The 26,143-nt window shown below is 37.5% G+C and overlaps 1 protein-coding gene across 2 annotated transcripts in view; it reads right to left on the bottom strand.

Moving 5' to 3' along the window:
• The window catches only part of car (vacuolar protein sorting-associated protein 33A), a 302,059-nt gene that overhangs the window by 73,683 nt on the left and 202,233 nt on the right, over positions 1–26,143 (bottom strand). For both annotated transcript variants that reach the window (XM_090373474.1, XM_090373475.1), the window contains exon 12: positions 25,040–25,126. In XM_090373474.1, the coding sequence (XP_090229600.1) occupies positions 25,040–25,126 (87 nt within the window). The remainder of the gene's footprint in view (positions 1–25,039; positions 25,127–26,143) is intronic.

The raw sequence follows: 26,143 nt of genomic DNA, 5'->3' as shown, positions 1-26,143 counted from the left end.
TATTTTTTATTATTTATTATATTATAATAAAAAATATTATAATATTTTTTATTACGTATTTTAATTGTTATAAAATACGTAAGTATTTTATAACGATTAAAATTACCCGATTATTTATTGTGTTTGGTAATGTTTTGGTTCCAAATGTGTGTTCAATCTTGGGTGGTCGGCACCTAACCCCACTTTTCCCATAGGGCCTATTATTTATATTGCATGATTTTGCATTGCACGAGGGTTTCTAGGAACACAATATCGTTCAAGGTTTAGGCCTAAATGGTTATCAAATGAACTAATGAGACTCGTGACAGAGAAGGAAAATGCATGGGATGCATATAAATTATCAGGTGACGCAGAAGCCTGTGGCAGATATAAGCTAGTCTGTAATCAGGTCACAAAGGAGGTTCGGCAGGCGAAGGCGGATTACGAGAAATCTTTGGCAAAAGATGCTAAGAAAAACAGCAAGGATTTCTTTACTTATATAAACTCTAAAAGGAAGGCGATGAATATGATTGGTCCACTTGACATCGATGGTTCGACTGTTGATGATTCTGCTCAGATAGCAAACAAACTGAATGAGTATTTTGCATCTACATTCACACGTGAGGAATTATTACAATTTGAAAATGGAAGAAGGTTATCAAATTGTAGCAGTGTGCTTAATGATTTTGTAATAACTGAGAGCAAAGTGGAGGAGAAATTGTTGAAGTTAAACATAAGAAAGGCACCTGGGGTGGATGGGATCTATCCAGTTATTTTAAAGGGGGCGGCAAAGCAACTAAGCAAACCCTTAGCCATAATTATGAGAGCATCCTTGGACTCAGGGGAGGTTCCCACGGACTGGAGATGTGCAAATGTGTCCCCAATTCACAAAGGTGGATCGAAGGGTGACACGAGTAATTACAGACCAGTTAGTTTAACTTCTGTTCCGGGTAAAATAATGGAGTCGCTGGTTAAAGATGCACTGCAGGATCATCTAGACAAGACTGCAGCAATAATTCAAACACAGCATGGGTTTGTTAAGGGAAAGTCTTGTCTGACAAATTTGATTGGTTATTATGATGTGGTCACAAAGGAACTGGATGCAAAAAATAATTTTGATATCATATACTTGGATTTCAGGAAAGCTTTTGACACTGTTGCGCATGGAAGACTACTGTACAAATTGGAGCAGAATGGTATTAAGGGTAAGTTGCTACAATGGATAAAAGGATGGTTAAGTGGGAGAAGACAGAGGGTGGTAATCAATGGGTGCTGCTCTTCGTGGACTAATGTTATTAGTGGAGTCCCACAGGGTTCAGTGTTGGGTCCACTGTTGTTTTGTGTATTTATCAATGATATTGATGAAGGTATATCAGGCTTAATGTCGAAGTTTGCAGATGACACAAAGGTTGGCAGGGTTGTTAATGACAGTAATGGCAGTGTGCTACTGCAACAGGATCTAGATAATTTGGGCAGATGGGCTAAGAAGTGGCAACTGAAGTTCAACCTTGACAAATGCAAAGTACTGCATATGGGTAGAAGTAACCCCAGAGAAACGTACCAACTGTGTGGTACTACACTTAAGGTGGTAGAAAATGAAAAAGACCTGGGAGTAATTGTGCAGTCAGATATGAAGTTTTCTGAGCAGTGCAGACAGGCTGCTAGGGCGGGTCATGGGGTTTTGTCAATGATATATAGGAATTTTGCTAGCAGGGAAAAGGAGGTGATTGTCCCTCTGTATAAGGCAATGGTCAGGCCACGCCTTGAGTACTGCGTACAGGTCTGGAGGCCTCATTTTAGGAAGGATGTAGATTTGCTTGAGCGTGTACAGAGAAGAGCAACACGATTGGTGAGGGGAATGAAGGGATTCTCTTACCAAGAGAGGCTTAAGTTCTGCAAATTGCAGTGGCTGGAGACTAGGCACCTGCGCGGTGATCTGATTGAGGTCTATAAGGCCTTGAATGGGTTGAGCACGCTGAATTCTGATGGGATCCTTCCACTTGTTCAGATTACCAACCTACGGGGACATAAGTTCAAATTAAGAAAGGACAGATGTAGAATAGATGTGCGGAAATTTGCCTTTAGCCAGCGGGTGGTTAATTGCTGGAACAAACTTCCATCTGTCGTTGTGGAAGTTGATAGGTTAAATAAATTTAAGGAGGAACTGGACAGGCATTTGGAGGGAATGGTGTGATTTTTTTTTTTTTTTTTTTTGGCTGATGCTGCATAAGCTCCTACACTTGCTTTCTTGCATCATGTGCCACTACTACTACTACAACTATCGTGTTGTGTTCCTAGAAACACAACTACTTGGATTTCAGGAAAGCTTTTGATACAGTTGCACATGGAAGACTGCTATACAAATTGGAGCAGTTTGGCATTAAGGGCCAGTTGCTGCAATGGATAAAGTGATGGTTGAGTGATAGAAGACAGAGTGGTAATCAATGGACACTGCTCTTCATGGACTAATGTTATTAGTGGAGTTCCCCAGAATTCGGTGCTGGGCCCATTGTTGTTTTGTAAATTTATCAATGATATTGATGAAGGTATATCAAGTTTAATGTCGAAGTTTGCAGATGATACAAAGGTTGGCAGGGTTGTTAACAACAGTATGCTACTTCAACTGGATCTAGATAAGTTGGGAAAATGGGCTGAGAAGTGGCAATGAAGTTTAACATTGACAAATATAAAGTACTGCATATGGATAGCAATAACCAAAGAGAAACGTACCAACTGTGCGGTACAGGACAGGCATTTGGAATGAATGTAGGGGTGAGATGGGAGGGTTTTTTTTTTTTTTTTTTTGGCTGATGGTGCATAATCTCGCTTTCTTGCATTGTATGCCTCTACTAATGCTAATAACTCTATACCAATTAATTATACGAAGCTTTCTATTAAAGAACTTTTTCACTTGAAGCCAACTATATCACCTTTCAAAACAAAGTATATAAACAAATTTTTGGTTTGCCAATGGTATTCAGTTTAAGTCGCTTAATATTGGAAGTCTTATCTCTCAACGATTGAGCATATACATTTGAGGCTTTTCTACACCGTATCACATACTATGGGAGGTATTTGGACAATGTTCTGGTTATTACTGATAGTAGCACCATTTGAGACATTTCACATTCATTTAATAATATTTATGTTAGACTCAATTTTACATTGGAAAGTATACTAAGTCATTAAATTTTCTAATTTTCACGCTTATTCAGGATGTGATTAAAATCCAATTTAACATTTATCATAAACCAACAACCACCTATATGCTTCTTCATTATAATAGCTATCGCCCGTTCACTTACAAAAGGGCTATTATCTATAATCAGTTTCTCAATGCCTATAAATATTCAATGACAGAATTTGCTTTACACTCAGAAATACAGATATTAATCAGAAGATTCTTAAACAGGATTTACCCCCTTGCTACAATAAACTGAATTAAGGTACAAGCTAAGGATCAGATACAAAAAACTACACCAACCAACAATTTAACATCAAAAAACTTTATTTCTGTTTGATTCAGTATATCAGACACCCTTTCTTATTGGGATGTGTAGCGTGTTGCCAAGAAAAAAAAGACACTTTTTATGCAAAAACTGAAAACTCAAATCTAAAAAGGGCAAAAGACCATACTAATTGGTCTGATTATCAGTGAAGTGTGTTACTTCTCTGATGAATCAAAATTCAACTTGCATGGTTTGGATGGTCAGCAGACTGTTAGATGAAGAGAAAAATTTCATCTTGACTGTTTCGTCTCCAAAGTGAAACGGTCTGTATCTCAAGTGGGATGATATTTCACATAGAGGAGTTAGTCATCTTGCATTTGTGAAGGGTACATTGAATTCTGAGATGTACAAGGACACCCACGACAAAATTACTTCCCACAATTAGAGATCACTATAGGAATGTTGCCAATTCCATTTTTCAGGATGACTCTGCTTCATGTCATAGAGCCTTCATAAAATTAGAAAAAGTTTTAAATTTATGCAATGTTGCATCTTGCTAAAATAGACGTAATTAACTTCCATTTTCATTGTCCACAAATGCAAAAATGGTTGAAGGTTAATCAATTTGCACCATAACATGGCCTGGGAACAGTCCAGACTTCAATCCAATTGAAAATAGTGGGAACAAAATGGATGTTTCAGTAAAACAAAAGAAACCAGAAACAAGAGAGCTACAGGAGACGTTAATCAGTGTTTGGTACCCATATTCCCCAGGAATACATTGAGAATATTTTCAAGTCAATGCCATGACGAAGTGCAGTGGTCTTTCAATTGAAGCAAGGGGTGAGTCAAGTAAATATTAGTGTGCATTTTATAGTATTTTTTGGTTATACAGCTGCCTGTCAACCTAGTATGAGCAAAGTAATGAATAAAATCACTGCTTTCATAGAATTGTTGTTATTATATGAACCTTAAGTAATATGCTGTTTTTTCTTGGAGAAATGTAATTATTTCATTGTATATTTACCCATAAGCCATAAAAGTAAATTTTTCTTCAATACATAAGTTTCGTACGTGTATAGTTATTACTTTTATGTTCTTTCAGCTATTTCTAAAAGATTAGCTGCCAGCATAACGATGGCTAATAAGGAAATATGCCAGCATATGACAAAACCTAAAAAATGAGGTGATACAAATATTTTGAGCACCACTCTATGTTAATCATCATGGGAATAGCATGTCTCAATATTTTCTAAAGCTGAGAGAATGGCATGCATCTCTGCAGTGAAAATGCTGCCTACCAGTGGAAGTTGTAAAAAGGTGAAGCCTTGTAGCAACTTACCTTTAATACCATTCTGCTCCAATTTGTACATTAGTCTTCTGTGACAGTGTCAAAAGCTTTCCTGAAATCCAAGTATTTGATATCAAAATTATTTTTGCATCCAGTTACTTTGTGACCACATCATAGTATCCAATCAAATTTGTCACACAAGACTTTCCCTTAACAAACCCACGCTGTGTCTGAATTATTGCTGCAATCTTGTCTAGATGATCCTGCAATGCATCTTTAACATCATTGTCAGGCAACACAGAATACAAGCTAGTCTGTAATCAAGTCACAAAGTAGGTTACGCAAGCGAAGGCAGATTATAAAAAATCTTCGGCAAAGGATGCAAAGAAAAACAGCAAAAACTTCTTTATTAAACTCTAAAAGGAGATAAATCAGATTGGTCCACTTGATATCAATGGTTTGATTGTAGATGACCATTCTCAGATAGCTGCCAAATTAAATGAGTATTTTTCATCTACATTCACACATGAGGAGTTATGTTATTCAAGGAGAGGGCCACACATTTATCAAACTCTAACAGGGAGTTAAATGATTCTGTAAAATGAGAGTGAAGTGGAGGAGAAATTGTAAGTTAAACATAAGAAAGGCACCTGGGGTAGATGGGATCTCTGCAGTTATATTAAAGGAGGTGGCAAAGGAAGTAAGCAAACCGTTAAGCCATAATTATGAGAGCATACTTGGACTTGGGGGGGGGGAAGTCCCCACGGACTGCAGCGTGCTAATGTATCTCCAAATCACAAAGGATGACACGAGTATTTACAGACCTGTTAGTTTGACTTCTGTTCCAGGGAAAATAATGGAGTCACTGGTTAAAGAAGCATTGCAGGATCATTTAGACAAGACAGCATAATAAGTCAGACACAGCATGAGTTTTTTAAGGGGGAAGTCTTGTCTGACCAATCTGATTGGATACTATGATGTAGTCACGAAGGAACCAGATGCAAAAAATAATTGTGATGGTCATATACTTGGATTTCAGGGAAGCTTTTGATAGTGTTGCACATGGACGGTTACTGTACAAATTGGAGCAGTATGGCATTAAAGGCAAGTTGCTACAATGGATAAAAAGGATAGTTGAGTGGGAGAAGACAGAGTGGTAATCAATGGTACTGCTCTAGGTGGACTAATGTTATTAATGGTGTCCCTCAGGGTTCGTTGTTGTGCCCATTGTTGTTTTGTATATTTATCAATGATATTGATGAAGTTATATCAAGCTTAAAGTCAAAGTTTGCAGATGATACAAAGGTTGGCAGGGTTGTTAATAACAGTATGCTGCTGCAACATGATCTGAAAAAGTTGGGTAGATGGGCTGAGAAGTGGCAACTGAAGTTTAACATTGATAAATGCAAAGTACTGCATTGTTGTTATTTTCGGTTTTTAGGAGCTACAACTAAGCCATGTTGCTCTGGGGATATGTGGTGATCATTCCCTGACCTTTCCGCATCCTCCGTATTTGGTAGTCACGGGATCAAACCCCGGTCTAATCAAGAAGCGTGTGCTATGCACTGCTGCTCCTGCCCACCGAGGCACCCACAAAGTACTGCCTATGGGTAGCAGTAACCCCAGAGAAATGTACCAACTATGTGGTGTTACACTCAGGGTAGTGGAGAATGAAAGCAAACTGAGGGCAACTGTGCAGTCAGATATGATATTTTCTGAGCAATGCAGACAGGCTGCCAGAGTAGGTCATATAGTCTTATCAATGATATACAGGAATTTTGTGAGCAGGAATAGGGAGGTGATTATCCCCTTGTATAAGGCAATGGTCAGGCCCCACCTTAAGTATTTTAGAAAGAATGTAGAGTTGCTAGAATAAGTACAGAGAAAGGCAACAAGGCTAGTGAAGGGAACAAAGGGATGCTCTTACGAAGAAAGGCTTAAGTTCTGCAAATTACAGGTCTGGAGACTAGGCACCTGCAAGGCGATTTGATTGATTTATATAAGGCCTTGAATGGATTGAGTAGGCTCAATGCTGATGGGATTCTTCCTCTTGCTCAAATTACAAACCTGAGGTGGGCATAGATTCAAGCTGAGGAAAGACAGTTGTAGAATAGATGTGCAGAAGTTTGCCTTAGCCAGTGGGTAGTTGGTTGCTGGAACAAACTTCCATCTCTTGTTCTGGAAGTTGATTCAAGGTGGAGCTGGACAAGCATTTGGAATGAATTGATCAGTGAAATGGGAAGGGTTGAGAACACCTGTTCTTACCCTAACAAAGTCCATGTGATTAGTTTTTTTATATTATTACAGAATAGATTGATGTGATCATTAAAAGAAATATGGTTGGTATACTTTGCTTAATCCACCTTGGAAAATTTCCATTTCATTTGGATTTCTGTTGTTTTGGAGTGGAGTGGAAGGTTTTAATTCTGTATATTAGCAGAATAGTTATTGCGGTTGAGAGGATTGTCAAGCACTCCCCATTTCACACTTGGGAAGAAGATCACAGAGCAGATCAAGAGATCCATTGCAGAGGTTGATCCAGTAGAAAAATTGATGTAAGTGGGCAGGTCAGGATTCAATAGCATTAAATTCTGTCTGTGAAGCAGTATTTCAATGAGTTAATCTTGTTTGTCATAGTTGGGAGAACCTCCATAATGGAAGATGTCCATTAAAGGTTCCTAATAAACAGACAGGAGATGGTAACTGCAAAGCAAAGTTTTCCAGTATATGAATTGTACATGGATGATTGGGTGGAAGACAAATCACAACTAGTGTTAAAGTAATGCCCATCACAATACATGCCACAACATGTTCTAAGGTTTAGAGAAAAATTTGTTTGCAAGAACTCTTGAGCCTATCAGTACGGCTACCTCTCCACAAGCACTATTTGCAAGAGAACTGTCTTGCCAAAATAGAGTACAGTATTTAACTAAAGAGGATACCTGAATTGTTAAATTTGTCCCTTGTAAGCAGACACCCACAGGATGATAGTGATTGATTAACTTGTATATGTCATCTATGTATATGCCCGCTGCAAATGCCTCTAATTCCACTGGACCATGTTTAGAATTAAATGTTAAATGTTTGCTTTTTAGTAGTGATCGGCTTGTGGAGATCAAATTATATTTTTTGGGAAGATTTGACAAGTATTCATGTGGTCTTCCACATGAAGTTCTAGAATGGGTTCATCTTGACTACAATACTCTGCAATATCCATAGAGGAGGTTATCAGTTGATTTCTTTCTAACAATCCGGATTTTCCATTTGGCCTGGTGTTACTGCAGCTGATTGAGCAGTGGGAGTAATGAGATTGGAGTATTATTTATCCTACCAACAGTATTTGGGGGGGGGGGGGTGAGCTGAGAGTGAATGGTATTTCTGGCATGCTTTAGCATATGTACGTTTGGCATATTTTATGGTATACATTTTCTCACTTTTGTATATGAGACTTTGTTCTCTACATTGTATTTTGAATTTTTTTTTTTCCAGCTTCCATTGTTCACACGGTTTAGAAAGGCTAGATGGTTTCCTTTACTGATGGGATTATCACGAAGATTGGGCATTAATTGGTGTGAATATGTTCCTTTGATCCATAGTTTGGGCAGAGTGAATCTCCCCCAGCAGATTTTGGGAGTGTCAAAAACTAACACTTGTAGCATCTTATAGGGTGGGGTATATAAGGATGGATATGACAGTTTAGGTATCCAGCTTTTACTGATGAAGGAATGTTCATTTTAGAAAAATGTAAGAATGATTCTAGGAGTAATAACAAATTCTACATCTTTTCTCATCTTGCTTGAGTAGCTTCTGGTTCTATAGTTCTTGGATAACTCCTATGAGCCATTTAAAAAGTCCCATTCAGAAATGACACCTCTGAAGGTGTTAAGGGAGGCATGAGGTGATACTGTGGGTAATAACCCCACCAAATGACTTAAGTTTTGGGGCAACCTCACAATTTATGGCTGATGGTTTAGACTAATAATTCACCACAATTCTTATTAGAATTTTTAGTAATCATCTACATTTTTCTAAACATTTTGAATCAGTCGGTAGGCACACTGTCACAGAAATGTCAAAGTGTGCCTATTGACTGATTCAATATACAAAGAAAGATGGGTGTGCCTAGTGATTGATTTGTTAGTGAATGCAGTATAAAGAAATTTCATTTGAGGTCATTGTTTTCATTCTCTTTCGGGTTTGGATATCACAATTGGGTTTTTGCTAAAGTACTGGATTTGCAGTCCTAATAGAAGGACATTTTCATTTCAGTGACTGCTCCTTTTAGTTCTGGAAGGGTAACCTTTCCTTTCAGTTTTACAGCCTACCACCGAGGCAGCAGCAGTGCTACAAAGTGACCTAGTGGCTATAGGGATGCTAGTGTCAATGCAACAGATCATGGTAATGATCACCATTCAAATATTGGGTATAAGGCTGCTGAGCATAAGGAAAGATCGACACCTGAACTTTAACCTATACACAAATGTATTCATGTGGGGGTGCCAGTACTGATGGTTATGGGATTGTGTTGACCAATTAATTTTTCTATGATTTGTCCAAGTTATAATTTTTTCCAAAGGGGATGGTGATTATTTAAAGTATCCCAGATGACAGTATGGTTGGGGCAGTTGCGTAAGAAGCATTGCAGGATCATCTAGATAAGACTGCAGTAATAATTCAGACACAGCACGGATTCATTAAGGGGAAGCCTTGTCTGACCAATTTGATCATATACTATGGTGTGATCACAAAGGAACTGGATGTAAAAAATGGCTTTGATATCATATACTTGGATTTCAGGAAAGCTTTGAAACTGTTGCACATGAAAGACCACTGTACAAATTGGAGCAGTGTGGCATTAAGGGCAAGTTGCTACAATGGATAAAAGGAGGGTTGAGTGGGAGGAGAGTGGTAATCAATGGACACTGCTCTTTGTGGACTAATGTTATTAGTGGAGTCCCTAATGGTTAAGTGTTGAGACCATTGTTGTTTTGTATATTTATCAATGATATTGATGAAGGTATATCAGGCTTAATGTCACAGTTTGCAGATGATACTAAGGTTGGCAAGGTTGTTAATGACAGTATGCTACTGCAACAGGCTCTAGAAAAGTTGGGTAGTTGAGCTGAAAAGTGGCAACTGAAGTTTAACATTGACAAATGCAAAGTGCTGCATATGGGTAGAAGTAACTCGAGAAATGTACCAACTGTGTGATATTACACTCGGGGTGGTAGAGAATAAAAAAGACTGGGGTAATTGTGCAGTCAGATATGAAGTTTTCTTAGCAGTGCAGACAGGCGGCCAGAGCAAGTCATGAGGTCTTGTCAATGATATATAGGAATTTTGCTGGAAGGGATAAGGAGGTGATTATCCCTTTGTATAAGGCAATGATCAGGCCATGCCTTGAGTACTGTGTACAGGTCTGGAGGCCTCATTTTAGGAAGGGCAACAAGATTGGTGAGGGGAATGAAGGGGTGCTCTTACCAAGAAAAGCTTAAGTTCTGCAAATTGCAGCATCTGGAGACTAGGCACCTGTGAGTTGATCTGATTGAATGTATGAGTCCTTGAATGAGCTGACCATACTTAATGCTGATGGAATTCTTCCTCTTGCTCAGATTACAAACCCAAGGGGGCATAAATTCAAACTGAGGAAAGACAGTTGTAAAATAGATGTGCAGAAATTTGTCTTTAGCCAACAGGTTGTTGATTGCTGGAACAAACTTTCATCTGTCATTGTGGAAGTTAATAGCTTAAATAAATTCAAGGAAGAACTGTATAAACTTTTAGGGTGAATGGATGATTGAAATGGTTTTTTTTTTTGCTGATGCTGTATAAGAGATATGACGCTTTCTTGCATCATATACCTCTTCTGATGCTAGTCTTCCAGGCAGTTATGTAAGTAGTTCTATCTAGTTTTGTTGGCAAGGGAAGGAATTTTTTTTTTTTTTATTATATTTTTATTTGACTGTGTTTATGTACATATACATCTTTGGAAAGAACCAAGAAAACCAATTATTTACAGATGTGGTATGGTATTTATAATTCTAAGCAAGGCTTATAAGAAAACCTGCAATTAAAAACACATTCACTGATTATGTAAGTAGGCAACGTACTAAGGTGGCACCAGGAGCAACACCTCAACTCTACCATAAGGGAAGGGATGTAATATTCTGGCTAGGATGCAGATACAGTACGACAACCATTATTTCAAAGTTGATATTGATGTGAGCAGCCACTGCTTTGAGGAAATGTGACAGTTAATTAATAACTCTCACATTCCATGTGACGAACTGTTTCAAATATTTGTGGTAAGGTCATGCTAATGTCATGCTACTATTTCTTAACAAAAATACAATACATTCACATCTCCTGAATGCAATTCAGACCAAATCAGACTACGTGGAAATAGAAAACAAATTACTTCAAGATGACTTAATCTTAGGAATATTTACTGAAAAAGATATAGATACAGGCAAGCCATACTTTCCTAAAAAGGAGAAATGAAAACCCGAATGGCATAAAGCAGCAGCCTTGGAAGAAATACTTCCAAACAGAAGTATTCACTTAGGGAGCTAGATTTGTTTCCTGGGTAGAAGACAAGAGGGTCATACTGGACAAGGAAGTCTCTGATACCATCAAAATCACAACAATAACCTCTACAGTTTCATTGTAGGAAATTCACCACTGTTTAGTTTTAGTAGAACTCTCCAGTTTTCTTCCAAGGCTGCTGCTTTATGCCATTCGGGTTTTCATTTCTCCTTTTTAGGAAAGTATGGCTTGCCTGAATCTATATCTTTTTCAGTAAATATTTCTAAGATTAAGTCATCTTGGAACAATTTGTTTTCTATTTCCATGTAGTCTGATTTGGTCTGAATTGCATTCAGGAGATGTGAATGTATTGTATTTTTGTTAAGAAATAGTACTCGGTTGTGCTGTTATTTGTGTATTTACAACTTCGTCTAGTTTGGATAGAAGAGTCTATTGAAGGAATAGCAGACAGTATTGCTCTTGCCAACTCAGATATTGATTCACGAGATGGAGTTAACCCAATTTGTACAGCAGCTAATATTTGTGTCTGAGCAACTGCAGCAAAAAAAGTTGGCTTTGATTAGTAAGAGTTTGTGTGGATTTTTTTGCTTATTGATAATTGATATATAACATAACACTGGATCTTTTTCCTTTTTCCCATTTTCTAGAGTGGACTTGTCTGGAGTATGTAATTTGCTCCTCATCACAGTTTATATAAGTAACCATCATTCTACAGGCAATTTGGGAGTGTCCAAACTTCTGCCACTTAGAGCACCATAAGGAGTTTGAATATATGGCTTAATATGACAGTTTAGATATCTGCTTTGACTGTTGCTGGTGGTTTAGCATTGTTGAAATGATGATTATGGTTTGTGTGGGAACTAATACATCACCTTGTTTCCTCTTATACATTTGACATTTATAACTCCATGATCTTGTAGTTCCTGTTTTAATTCATCATCAGATAGGTTAATGAGATCTCATTCAGCAATTAATCCTCTTGATTCATTAATAGTGGCATGTTGGGAGAGACAATAATTGGAATTGATCCAAATTCTGTGATTTTATTTATCTGTTCAGACTGTTTGATCTAAACTGTTTCTACCAACTGGTCTACTCTTTATGTATACAAAGTCTTGGGAGATCCTACTGTACTTTCCAAGTACTTTTACACAAGGAAAGGCAAAAGTTTTTACTCTTCCTACTAGTTTTCTGGTCTCACCATAGGGAAAGGGGGGCACTAAGACAATGGTGTCAGTGTATTATCTCTTCAACCTGAATGTATGCTATGGTTCATTTGTTTGGTTTGCTGGATAATATCCCTTACCTTTAGATCAACCAACTTGGCCATAGCATGAAAAAAAGGCATTCCACCTTGAAAGGAATTGAGGGAAAGCCTTTTCCATATGGTTGCAATTGCTTCCCTTTCCAATGGAAGAAAATGCAACCACTGTGCATTTGCTATTTTTTTTAAAGAAGCATTAGCAACTAAGGCCATATTGCTCCGGGGATATGCGGTGGTCATTCCCTGACCTTTCTGCATCCTCCGTATTTGGTGGTCATGGGTTTGAACCCCAGTCTAATCAAGAAGCTTGTGCACTTGTAAGGTTGTCTCTGTTGGTATATTCATATAAAGAAACAATGCCCAAGGACTAATGATCTGAAGAATTTAATGTAACAGAATGCAATTTTTGTGCACATCACTGTTGTACTTAATATTAAAATTTCAAAAGCCTTGATATGGTTTAATAATGATAAAATGTTTCAGTTAAACTAGGAAAAAGTTTTATCAACCATTATATTCTTCACCTCACTGGACAGGCTAAACTTATGAAGTTTAGCCTATTCAGTGAGGTGAAGAATTTTAAAAGTTCAGACTGTTTTAAAATAGCTATGATGATATACTTTCCTCCATGGAGGGCACAGTGAGATATTGATTATACTGCTTAAAAGTGGTTTAATCAGATTCTATTCTAGTAATAAATATATACTAGTGTCTTTCTCTCTCTCCTTTTCCCTCCTCCCTGTAATTTATTAATATAATTGGTCTTATTCATGACCTTCAAGTGAATTCTTCTGGCAATCTTCAGACTGAATAGAATTTTTTTTTTTAATCACCATATCACCTTTGTAAGCTGAATAACTCTGCATTTGTCCTTTTTAGGATTAAGAATTGGATTAAATTTTTTTAGAATTAAATTAGGATTAAGAATTGGCCATGTTCTGTAAAGAGACAGGAGAATTTATCACACAATTTATTTTTTGAATGAAATCTTACACTCCTTAGAAAACTGAAGTGTATATGCTGCTTCTACCATAAACTGGTGCAATGATACAATGGAAGATTATAATTCAGACTCAAGCTGAGCAGTTCATACTTTCAATGAAGTGAACATAATTAAAATTTGACACACTAATTATGGATAGCGAGGGAGAAAACTAATTGATGTTTATGTGCTAACAAGAATGTAGTGAACTTATGTGTGCTTGTTTATTAGCATACTACATTACATGTTTAATCAAAAATGTGTGAAAACAAAAGTCAATTCCACTGTTTGTGGTGAATACATAACTCACAAAATACAATGAATAGCAATTATAAAGGGTGAATCACTAAGCTTTTCTTTTTTCTTTTCCAAAAACTAAGGTGTTAATATATTTATATCATTATAAAATAGGGGCCAAAAACTGAAAATCAGTTATGTGGCTACTTGAATTGAGCCCTTCAAAACAGGTAGTTTTTGGAATTTTTTTTTGTTTTTTTAATTTAATTAACATATCAAATTGTGTTCAATGAATAGCTTTAATTTTCCTAATCATGTTATGTAAGCTTAATTTTGAATTCATATAAGGATTTAATAAGTTACAATTTAATAATTACCGTTATTGGTAATTTTGGTGTGAACATCACACGTTGTAACTAGAAAGCTATAGTAGTTAAAAGGCAAAAAGTCAGCAAGTAGCATATTGTATAGAATTGTAATTCACAAGTTAACTACTGTTGATAGTCAAGTTGCCCAAGCCAAAGCATTCCTTTGATTTTGTGCATTTGCTCTGCTGTTTAAGGCATGACTTTAGTCAAAATTTAATTTAAAAATGCCATACAAGTAAAAAAATAAGAGAAACACTACACTACACTGTAAAAAGGATAGGTGGAACAGGACCAGGGTATGTCTGCCAGGGGCAAAGGTTGATGACATTGCAGAGCGGATATCATCTTTTACGGGCATAAAAGGTGATATTATTGCACATGTTTGAACTAATGACATTAAGAGTAAGAGATCTGCAGATTTACTCAACAAGTACAGGTCAATGCTGAAGAAAAGTCGCGAGTTAATGTTGAATGTGAAAGTGTCTGCAATTCTGCCCAGACCCGATAGGAGGGAGTATATGATGAGAGCCTTGTCAATCAATTCGGCCCTGGAAAGATTGTGCAAGGCTCAAGGGGTAGAATTTTTTTCAGTCTGGTCTGTATTTGTTAACAGGAGAGACTGCTTCTACAGGGATGGGATACACTTAAACAGAAAGGGTGCAAGAATATTTGCTGATGCTATCGAGGCAGTGTTAGGTGGGTCGGAAAACTGCTAGCTTGGGGGGGGGATACAATGACTAATTGTTATTTGGTTTTTAGGAGCATTAGCAACTAAGGCCATATTGCTCCGGGATATGCGGTGGTCATTCAATGACTTTTACGCATCCTCCGTATTTGGTGGTGACGGGCTCGAACCCCGGTCTAATCAAGAAGCGTGTGATTCGCACTACTGCTCCTTCCCACCTGGCTACGGAGGCGCAAGAAGGACTAATAGATTAACAGTAACCACTGGCAGAGGTGAAAGTGATTCTTGCACTGCTTCTATTGGAATGAGCAGCAGCCTACAAAACAAGATGCAGGATATTTCAGAAACTGCTGGGAGTCATTGCGGTACAAGTAAATACATGAGTTGTGTTAGGGTAGCTAAGAATAGGAATAGGTGCATGTATACTTTTGTGTACACCAATGCTAGGAGTTTGGTAAATAAATTTGATGAATTTGAGGTATTGCTGAAAACATCAAAGGCAGATATTGTTGGAATATCAGAGACGTGGTGTAATACAGATATAAGGAATGCAGAACTGGAATTTGTACAGAAACAAATTCCAGTTCAACTTCCTATCCTGTCTATCCTTTCTGTACACAACGTGTACAGAAAGGATAGACAGGATAGGAAGGGAGGAGGGTTATGCTGTTTGTTAAGAAACACAAAATCCAAGCAATTGAAGCCAGTCGACATTGCTGAACAGTGCAGTGTCGAGTCAGTTTTGTGTGACATAAGCATTGGGAGATCAAAATTGAGAGTAGGAGTGTGCTATAGGCCTAATGACTCTGATGATGAGTATAATAAGAAACTGTACAGGGAAATAGAGTGGGCCAGTAAATCAGAGAGTCTTATAATGGGGGATTTTAATTTCCCAGATATTGACTGGAATTTGTGGATTGGTCACTCACACACTAGCAAGGCTTTTGTGGATTTATTGGATGATTGTTTTATACATCAGCATGTTCGGGAGGCAACTAGAGGGAGTAATACTCTTGATCTGATTATCAGTTGTGATTCTTCATGCATTAAGAATCTGCAGATAAAGGAACCACTAGGTGGCAGTGATCACAATGTGCTAAAGTGGGATTTACTCAAAGAGGTAACTACCATCAGGGGTAAAAAGAAGGGTTTTGCTTTCGTAAAGGCGACAATGATGGTCTGAGACAGTATTTAAATTATATACAGTGGAACTAAATGATGTTACCAACAACAAATTCAAAATGGGAAGCATTCAAAGAACTTCTCTTGGAAGCTACTAGTCTTTACAGAAGTTCTATGAAGTTCAACTAAGAAATATTGTTCAAGGTTTAGGCCTAAATGGATGTCAGATGAAATAATGAGACATATGGCAGAGAAGAAAAATGCATGGGATACATATAAATTAATGGGTGACATTGAAGACTATGACAGATATAAGCTGGTCTATAACTAAGTCACAAAGGAGATTAGGCAGGAAAAGGCAGATTATGAGAAATCCTTGGCAAAGGATGCAAAGAAAAACAGAAAAGAGTTCTTTACCTATGTAAACTCTAGAAGGAAAGGGATGAATCAGATTGGTCCGCTGGATATCGATCGTTCAACAGTTGAGGATCCTGCTCAGGTGGCTAATAAACTAAATGAGTATTTTGCATATACATTCACACATGAGGAGTTATTCAGGAAGGGGAATGCCAGAGTTGAAGTAAACTCTGGCAGTGAGCTACATAATTTTGTAATAACTGAGAGGAAATTGGAGAAATTGTTGAGGATAAACATAAGAAAGGCACCTGGGGTGGATGGGATCTATCCAGTTATATTAAAGGAGGCAGCAAAGGAAGTAAGAAAAACCCTTAGCCATAATTATGAGAGCTTCTTTGGACTCGGGGGAGGTACCCACAGACTGGAGATGTGCAAATGTGACCCGAATTCACAAAGGAGAATCAAAGGCTGACACAAGTAATTATAGGCCTGTGAGTTTAACTTCTGTTCCAGGAAAATTAATGGAGGCAGTTACTGGTTAAAGAAGTACTGCAGGATCATCTAGACAAGACTTCAGTTATAGCTCGGACACAGCATGGTTTTGTTAAGAGAAAGTCTTGCCTGAACAATTTGATTGGATACTATCATGCAGTCACAAAAGAACTGGATGCAGGGAATAACTTTGATATTATATATTTGGATTTTAGAAAGGCTTTTGATACTGTTGCGCATGGAAGACTGCTGCACAAATTGGAGCAGTGTGGCACTGGAGGCAAATTGCTGCTATGGATAAAGGGATGGTTGAGTGGGAGAAGACAGAGAGTGGTAATCAATGGACACTGCTCATCGTGGACTAACGTTATTAGTGGAGTCCCTTGGGGTTCAGTGTTGGGACCATTATTGTTTTCTGTATTTATAAATGATATTGATGATGGTATATCCAGCTTAATGTCCAAGTTTGCAGACTATACAAAGGTTTGCAGGGTTGTTAAGGACACTTCTGACGCTATGCTGCTGCAACAGGATCTGGAAAAGTTGAGCAGATGGGTTGAGGGGTGGCAAATGAAGTTTAACATTGACAAATGTAAAGTACTACATTTGGGAAACAGTAACCCCAGAGCAAAGTATAACTCTGTGGTACTACACTGATAGTTGTAGAGAATGAAAAGGACCTCTGAGGATAATTGTGCAGGCAGATATGAAGTTCTCTGAACAGTTTTCTTTAGACGGGCTGCAAGAGTAGCTCATGGTGTCTTGTCAATGATATACAGGAATTTTTCTAGCAGAGATAAGGAGGTGATTATTCCCCTGTATAAGGCAATGGTCAGGCCACAACTTGAGTACTGTGTACAGGTCTGGAGGCCTAATTTCAAGAAGGATGTAGAGCTGCTGGCACGAGTACAGAGAAGGGCAACAAGATTAGTGAATGGAACAAAGGGGTGCTCTTATGAAGAAAGGCTTAAGTTTTGTAAATTACAGTGTCTGGAGACTAGGCACCGGCGAGGTGATCTGATAGAGGTGTATAAATGTAAAATTGAATGGTTTAAGCATGCTCAATGCCGATGGGATTCTTCCTCTTGCTCAGAATAATAACCTGAGAGGGCATAAATTCAGATTGAGGAAAGACAGATGTAGGATAGATGTGCGGAAATTTGCCTTTAGCCAGTGGGTAGTTGGTTGGTGGAACAGACTTCCATCCCTTGTTGTGGAAGTTGATAGCCTAGATAAATTTAAGGCTCAGCTGGACAGGTATTTCGAACGGAGGGATGAAATGGAAGTGGTTATTTATTTATTTATTCATTTTTTTTTTTTTTGGCTGATGCTGCATAAGCTTGCTTTCTTGCATCATATGCCTCTACTAATGCTAATATTCCCAGGTTATGCAATCGAAGATGTACTATGCTAGAATGTTTCTAAATAATGCTATTCACTTTCTATTCAAGTAAGTTAGCTTATTTTTGTATTTACCTAAACATCATGGGTCAAGATAGCTAAGTTAGTTAGAGGGATCATTTGGACATGAATCCAAATTGGGAAACTGATATCAAGTTAACGATAGAGCAATATCATCTAATAGAAAAAATAGCTATTATGAGGTAGCCGCCACAAAGGAACTTTTGATGCGAAACATAATTTTGAGGACATATTTTAACGAAGCTTTCAAAAATGTTCCACACAAACGACTGCAATACAAATAAAAGCAAGGTGACATTGGGAGAAAGTTATTGATATTGACAAAGGGTTAGTTTAGTAGACAAATTAATTAATTATTAATTATTAAAGTAATTATTAAAGGAGTCCCTTAGAGTTCTGGTGCTATGTCCTTTACTATTTTCATTATTTATTAAAATATCGGGGAAGATATCAAGCTTAATGTCCAAGTTTGCTGATGATGAAAAAGGTGGGCAAAGGTGGGAAAAAGGAATCAGGATATGCTAGTTAATGACAGGGTAAATTATGTAGATGGATTGGAAAGTGACAATTTAACGCTGATAAATGCAGGGCACTACTTTTTTGGGTATAAATAATTCCAGTACTAATTGGGTGCTACCCCACCGGAGAATGAAAAGGTTCTAGGGTTAACTGCAAAGCCTGATATTAAGTTTTCTGATGAGTCCAGATGAGCTGCCTCAGCAGCTCATCTGGACTCATTGCATAGAATGAATTGGTTGTTTGTTTGTTATTTGGTTTTTAGGAGCATCAGCAACTAAGGCCATATTGCTCCGTGAATATGCGGTGGTCATTCCCTGACCTTTCTGCATCCTCCGTATTTGGTGGTGACGGGCTCGAACCCCGGTCTAATCAAGAAGCGTGTGCTACGCACTGCTGCTCCTTCCCACCTGGCAACGGAAGCGCCTCGCATAGAATGAATTGGAGCAATAAGATTAGTTGCATGGGTTGAATAGGTACTGTTTTCAACAGGGGCAGATCCAAGTTGGGGACTGCCTCCCTATGCTCAAAATAATGTTGATTTTTTTATATTAGTATTAGTAATGGCTGCATGGTGCAAGAAAGCCTATGGCTTATGCTGCACCAGCCAAAAAAAAAAAAAAAAAAAACCAACCAAATAAAACTGATAAAAAAAAAAAATAATAAATAAATAATAATTAATAAAAGAAAAGGAAATTAAACCTATCATCCTATGCGCTTCCCTTACCCGAAAGTACTATCCAGATGACCTTTGAATTTCCCCAAACTGTCGGCCTCTACCACCCACGAAGGCAACTTATTCCAGTAATTTATAACTCACTGGCTAAAATAAAACTTCCTGCAGTCCAATCTAAACATTTCCCCCCCGTAACTTGAATTTATGTCCCCTAGTTCTAGCATCATTTATAATCTTGAAAATTTCATCCTCATTCATTTTACTGATGCCTCTCAGAGCCTTAAACACCTCAATCAAATCTCCTCTTAGGTGTCTAGTTTCCAAACTCTGCAACCCACATATTCAAAGTCTTTCTTCATAAGGACGCCCCCTTTTGCCGATCTCACCAGGCGAGTTACTCGTCTTTGCATCCTTTCAAGAAGCTCGATGTCTTTCTTTAGGTGCGGTCTCCATACTTGAACACAGTATTCCAAGTGTGGTCAAACAAAAGCCTTATATAATAGGATTATCATGTCCTATCTCTACTTGCAAAAGTTCGATAGATCATCGATAGGACACCATGGGCCTTCCTTGCAACCTGTTTACAATGCTCAGAGAATTTCATGTCTGACTGTATCGTAACACCCAAGTCCCTTTCCTCCAGTACTGGGTTTAGTTGAACTCCAAGTGAATAAGTTATTTTGGGATTACTGTTTCCTAGGTGTAATACCTTACACAATGTTGGATTAAAGCATAGCTGCCATTTTTCTGACCATTCCTGAAGTCTGTCTAGGTCTCTGAAGAAGCTCAGCTTGACAGTGATCATTAACTACTCTACCAATTTTAACATCTGCAAATTTAGACATCACGCCCTCTATCCCTTCATCAATGTCATTTATGAAAATTAAAAACAACAGTAGTCCTAATACTGATCCTTGGGGAACCCCACTTCTTACACCAACCCAACCTGAGGAATAGCCATTTATCACAACCCTCTGCCTCCTGCCATCCTGATATCCATCTAAGGATTTTCCCAGTGATTCCAACCTGTTCCAGCTTATAAAGCAACCGCTCATATGGAACTGAGTCAAAAGCTTTGCTGAAATCTAAATAAACAATGTCGAAATTATTCCCTAAATCCAGCTCATGAGTGACCCTTTCGAAATAGCGAACCAGATTTGTTAAACATGATTTTCCCTTTACAAAACCATGCTGAGTATCCTTGAGAATTTCAATTCGATCCAAATGATCCTGAATTCCACCCTTGATCATTGCCTCCATGATTTTCCCTACTACTGAAGGCTCTGAAGTCAGACTGACAGGTCGATAATTTCCAACTTCACTTTTAGAGCCACCCTTATGTATGGGAGATACATTTGCACTTTTCCAATCCAAGGGAATCTCCCCAGAGTCTAGTGATGCTCACATAATTAGCCTCAATGCACTCGCTTGCCGCCTCCCTTAAGATTATAGGGTATATTCCATCAACTCAAGGAGTCTTACTGGTCTATAGGCTCGAAAGTTTTTTCATTAAATAATCCTGCGAAATTTCAATATCATTAATTACATACTTTTTAACTTCCCTCCCACAATTTCCCATTGCCACAAAAGGTTTTTCATTTGTAAATATCAATGCAATATAACTGTTGAGTTCATCTGCAATGGCAGCTGGTGCTGGTGTATTCAATACTATCCCCTTACGTAAAGGTCCGATCTGGTTTGTCCTGCTCTTCTTGGCATTTACATATGTGAAGAATTCTTTATCCCTCCCCTTTACTCTGTTTGCTAGTGATTTCTCATAAACTGCCTTTGCCTGTCAAACCTTTTCTGTGGTTCTATTACACATCACCTTGTAGCTGTTATGGGCTTCAATACTTTTTATTGCTCTGTAACCTTTCCATGCCACCTTTTTCTGCTCAAGTAATGTGGCAACTTCACTATTCATCCAACTTGGAACCCTCCTCGTGGAGTATTTTTTTTAATGGTACATACGCATTCAAGGCATCTGTGATTAATGTTTTAAAAGCGTACCACAGTTCAAATGTATTCATTTTCTGCACGATATCTACCCAGTTAATAGAGGCCATGTAGTACCTTAAGGCATCGTAATTTCCTTTTCTGAAATTAAAACCCCTTCCTTTGCCTTTTACTTCTGCTACCTCTCTCGTCATCATCCACCGTAGAACTCCGTGATCACTTCCTGTTACTGGTTCCTCTACTGTCAGCCCTGTTATATCATCTGATTCATGTGTGATGATGAGGTCTAGGATATTCTTTTCTCTAGTACTTTCCCTGACATGTTGATACAAATAACAGTCATCTAGTTGATTTAAAAATTGTTCCCCATGTCGAGTTTCCTTTCCATTTACTCCAATCAATTAGAGGCAAATTGAAATCACCCATAATAAGGCATTGACACTTACTTGCCCATTCCATTTGCATGTAGAGGCTTTTGTCATTATCTTCCCAATCACCTGGTCTGTAGATTACTCCTGTTTGTTTGTTTGTTTGTTTGGTTGGTTGGTTGGTTTTTAGGAGCATTAGCAACTAAGGCCATATTGCTCCGGGATATGCGGTGGTCATTCCTTGACCTTTCCGCATTCTCCGTATTTGGTGGTGACGGGCTCGAACCCCGGACTAATCAAGAAGCGTGTGCTGCGCACTGCTGCTCCTTCCCACCTGGGTACGGAAGTGCCGTAGATTATTCCTACTCGCATTATACCTTTGTTTCCAACTATCTCACAACATACAGACTCTATACTAGCATGTGAAATGTCTGAATTGGGGAAAGCTATCGTCGCACTCAGGTTGCTTCTGATAAGAAGCATTACCCCACCACCCCTTCTATCTACCCTATCCTTCCTAAATACATTATAAAAGCCGTACTGAAACTCATCCCCAATTTCCGGGTGGCACCACGTCTCTGTAAGCCCTATTATGTCCGCGTTACTTGTTTTAACCAGCAGTTCGAATTCGCTCATTTTATTGACGACACTTCTAACATTACTGTATAAACAATTAAGATTTACTGTTCTTGTATATTTAACAACCCTTGAAGTTTTTTAGGCTCTCTTCCCTGATATTAGCTAGCCGCTCACGTGAAACGTTTCTGCTCCCAGAAAATCTAGATAATACGTCCAGTTGGGGTAACAGATAAGAACTCTTAAGGTATGTGCAAGAGTTACTTTGACCTATATTATCAGATAAACACGTGTCAGTGTTACCCACATCCCCCCTAACTAGCAGTTTCCCTGAACCTTTAAGGTATCCTCAATAATACTGGCCAAAACCTTTGCACCACCTTTGTTTAAGTGTATCCCGTCTCTACAAAACAAATTCCTTCTGCCTACAAGTGTGGGCCATGCTGATAGAAATTTCCCCCCCTAAAGCCTTGCAGATTCCTTCAAGTCTTGAGTTAATCCACAAGGCTCTTAACATATAATCCCTTTTATCGTGTCTGGGCAGAATTGCAGACACAGACATTTTGGCCTAGCTCGCGACATTTCCTCAGCATGGTCCTGTATTTTTCCAACAAATCGTCAGATCGTGTACGTTTAGTATCATTAGTCCCCACATGAATAATAATATTCTCTTTACCCCCTTTAAAATCTGACAATCTGTTGATGACATCATCAATAGTTGCTCCCGGCAGACATACCCTGGTTCTACTCCACCTATCCTTATTACAAAAAATATTTCCCGTTTCCCTGACAACGGAGTCTCCTAATAAAACACTGTCCTTTTTAACCAGAGTAGTTTGAACTTGGTTTTTCTGTTTGAGGCTCGAATCGAGTGTGCATCACTTGGTAGATTGCTGGAGTCTTGAGTCCCTGACGAGCTCCCAGATGCATTATTCTCGAGGGCAAGCACCCGTTTTTTTCAGCGACTCAAATTGTAATTTAAGATCGGTGCACTCCTTACATCGATCAAAAAAAAAAAGAATCCCCAGGTGAGGTAGGATTAGTCACCAGGTCGACCTTGGAAAACATTCCACAGGTTCCACAACGGATTAAATCATTACTCACCCGTAAATCGCCATCGGCTATTTCCGTGTGAGTCACGTTACCCTGTGACGTGTTTAAGGCAGATCTCGTAACCACCATTATAAAATTAAATAAATATCAGTGAAAGTTAACTTTAAAAAATTATATCTATAATATTATTAAAATCAAACTGTTACAGGAAAACCTATAACAAAATAATCCAACAATATCTGAATAAATCGAATATTTAAAAGCACTATCCAAAAGTAAACCACTTAACTGAGGAGCCCTGACTAAGTGCGTCCGCTCACCTCGAATGCCACTACTTAACTCCTTAATATATTCTTTTGGCCAATGGATAGTTTGAATAAATTCAAAGAAGAATTATTTGAAGAGATATGCAAATGATTTGTTTTTGGTTTGTGCAGTATAAGCTTGTTTTCCTTACATAATTTTGTAATTAATAAAAACTTCAGTAGTTCAGTAGTTATGGAGGAATAAAGCAGTTTCATTTTTAATGTCTTCTATTACAATGAAATACATTTTTGAAATTATAAATCACTCACCTTTTACAACTTATACTTTGTTTGCATTAGCTACAAATGCACTATACAGATCTACTGTTTCCAATTTTATTTAACAGGCTCGTGCAGGGTTGCCAACAGTGATGTTTTAATGTGGTTGTTTCTGGTTTAACGACTGTTTTTTTTCCAGGTTTCAATTTCTTAAGGTCAATGAAATTTTCTATTAAATATATATATTTTTAATATAAAATTGAAGGAACATGTCTGTAGATTGTTTACTTCAGTAATGCAGTGTTAGTGTAGTCACATCACATAACATCATAAACCAGCATGGAAAGGGACCTCACATAATTACAACTGATCTCATCAGTTGTTTATGTTTACTATAATGTGATTTATTTAATTTTTATAATAATGATGGTTTATTTTTTAAATACAGTCAAACAAAGTTCTTTTTAGCAACTCTCCTTTTAACTTCCCCCACGTTATAATGTTCTATGTGGTTGGCCTTGGTCAATTTCTAATTAACCTAATGCTATTTCATGAACAATCAATATTATGCCCTTCCGAAATAACTGTTTTTCTCATTTCCCTAAGGGGTCGTTATATAGAGCTTAGACTGTATTTTTATATTGTACTTATTTTAATGACCTGAAAAATCTTATTTTTTGCTGCTTTGTTAAACGCACTCAAATAAAGTAATAGTTGTTTTTTTTTTTTTTTTTTTTTTTCATCATTCCCAGGATTTTTCTTTGGGTTAACATTAATGCAAGGTTGGCAAAACAAGTTTGCTGTCCAACTTAATTAAAATTTAAAAAATATTTAATTTTTAAAATTCTGATTCAGCAATTCAGCAGTGAGAGTAGATACTATATACAGAACAATAAACACATTTTTTAATACAATTTTTTAATACCAGGGTTTGAGCCCGTCACTACCAAATACAGAGGATGCGGAAAGGTCAGGGAATGACCACCGCATATCCTGGAGCAATATGGCCTTAGTTGCTAATGGTCCTAAAAACCAAATAACCAACACTGAGACAAAAATAAATTGCATAAATAAAAAAAATAATAAGATTGTGCCAATAATATTTAATAATAAAATTTTATATTCTCATTGAATTTCAATATACACAGTTGTCTTAAGCGCCAAATTTATTCTCACCTGAAGAATCTCCCTTTTGTAGTAATCTAATAACTTTAGTTTTAAGCCACTGTTACAGAGAGATTGCATACATATCAATCTCAATACCTAAAAAAAAAAAAAAAAAAAAAACAGATCAATATGACGAGTTTGTCCCCACATAGGATTATTTTTGGAAACGTTTAATTAACAACTGGGTATATATTTACATAGGACAGCATTCTGTGAGTCAGGTGAGCAGCTCCAGTCTTGTGGGGCTGGGTCCTGCAAATGAAAGATTTTAATATGTTCACCTCTGAATGCTACAAATATGTGACATTGAGTTTTTAATCCACTTGGAGGTAAAAACACTACTTTCAGAAATTTTTATTCCAACTTGACATCAGAAAAACCAGATATTTTTGTTAAGCAACCAGCATTGGAGGCTGACTAATTCAGTCACAGTAAAAAGAAGGCCCAAAAATGTCTCTGACCTCCACAATCCACACTGACTCAATCCAAAGGCAAATAGGACTTCGAAAAAGCTGCCAGTGAAAGCATTAATCTAGCTGGTTGTGAGAGTTTTTGATATACTCTCTGAAATACTGTAGCATACAGTATTATAATGTCATAAAATCAAATCAGGAAATTTGTATAGTTACAATAAATGATGTATATATAAATAAGGAACTTCTGCAATAAAACATTTTTTCATGAACCTGTTTTTGAAATATTTCATTTCAGTTTAATAATTTTCATTGGTTAGCAGCCAATATTAGGTGTAATTTTGATGAAGCACAATATGGGATTTCAGACCACGAACTGTAAAGTTGAATCATTTTGAGCCCTTGGAAATGGATAAGTTTTGAAATAAAAATTTACTGTTTTTTTTTTTTTTTTTGGCTTAATTAACATATTAATCAGAATTGGGTATGAGAGTACATGTGAACAGGCGAAGTTTTTACGGCTCCAGCTAACAGAGAAGTTTTCTTAATTTTTTGCTTTTTTATTGACTTAAATTGACATATTAATTTATTTCCTAGAGTTGCTTTATATTCCTAGTAACGATACTTATAATTAATTTGAACTTATATAAGGTTTTGCAGGTTATTATTTAGCATCAGTAAGGGTGTCTAATCCACATGT

This window comes from Mastigoproctus giganteus, chromosome 5, assembly GCF_048544385.1.
Source record: "Mastigoproctus giganteus isolate SK-2022 chromosome 5, ASM4854438v1, whole genome shotgun sequence".
In the NCBI taxonomy this organism is placed as follows: Eukaryota; Metazoa; Arthropoda; class Arachnida; order Uropygi; family Thelyphonidae; genus Mastigoproctus; species Mastigoproctus giganteus.
Note: the sequence above shows the minus strand (reverse complement) of the source record. Positions and strands in the feature narration are given on the sequence as shown.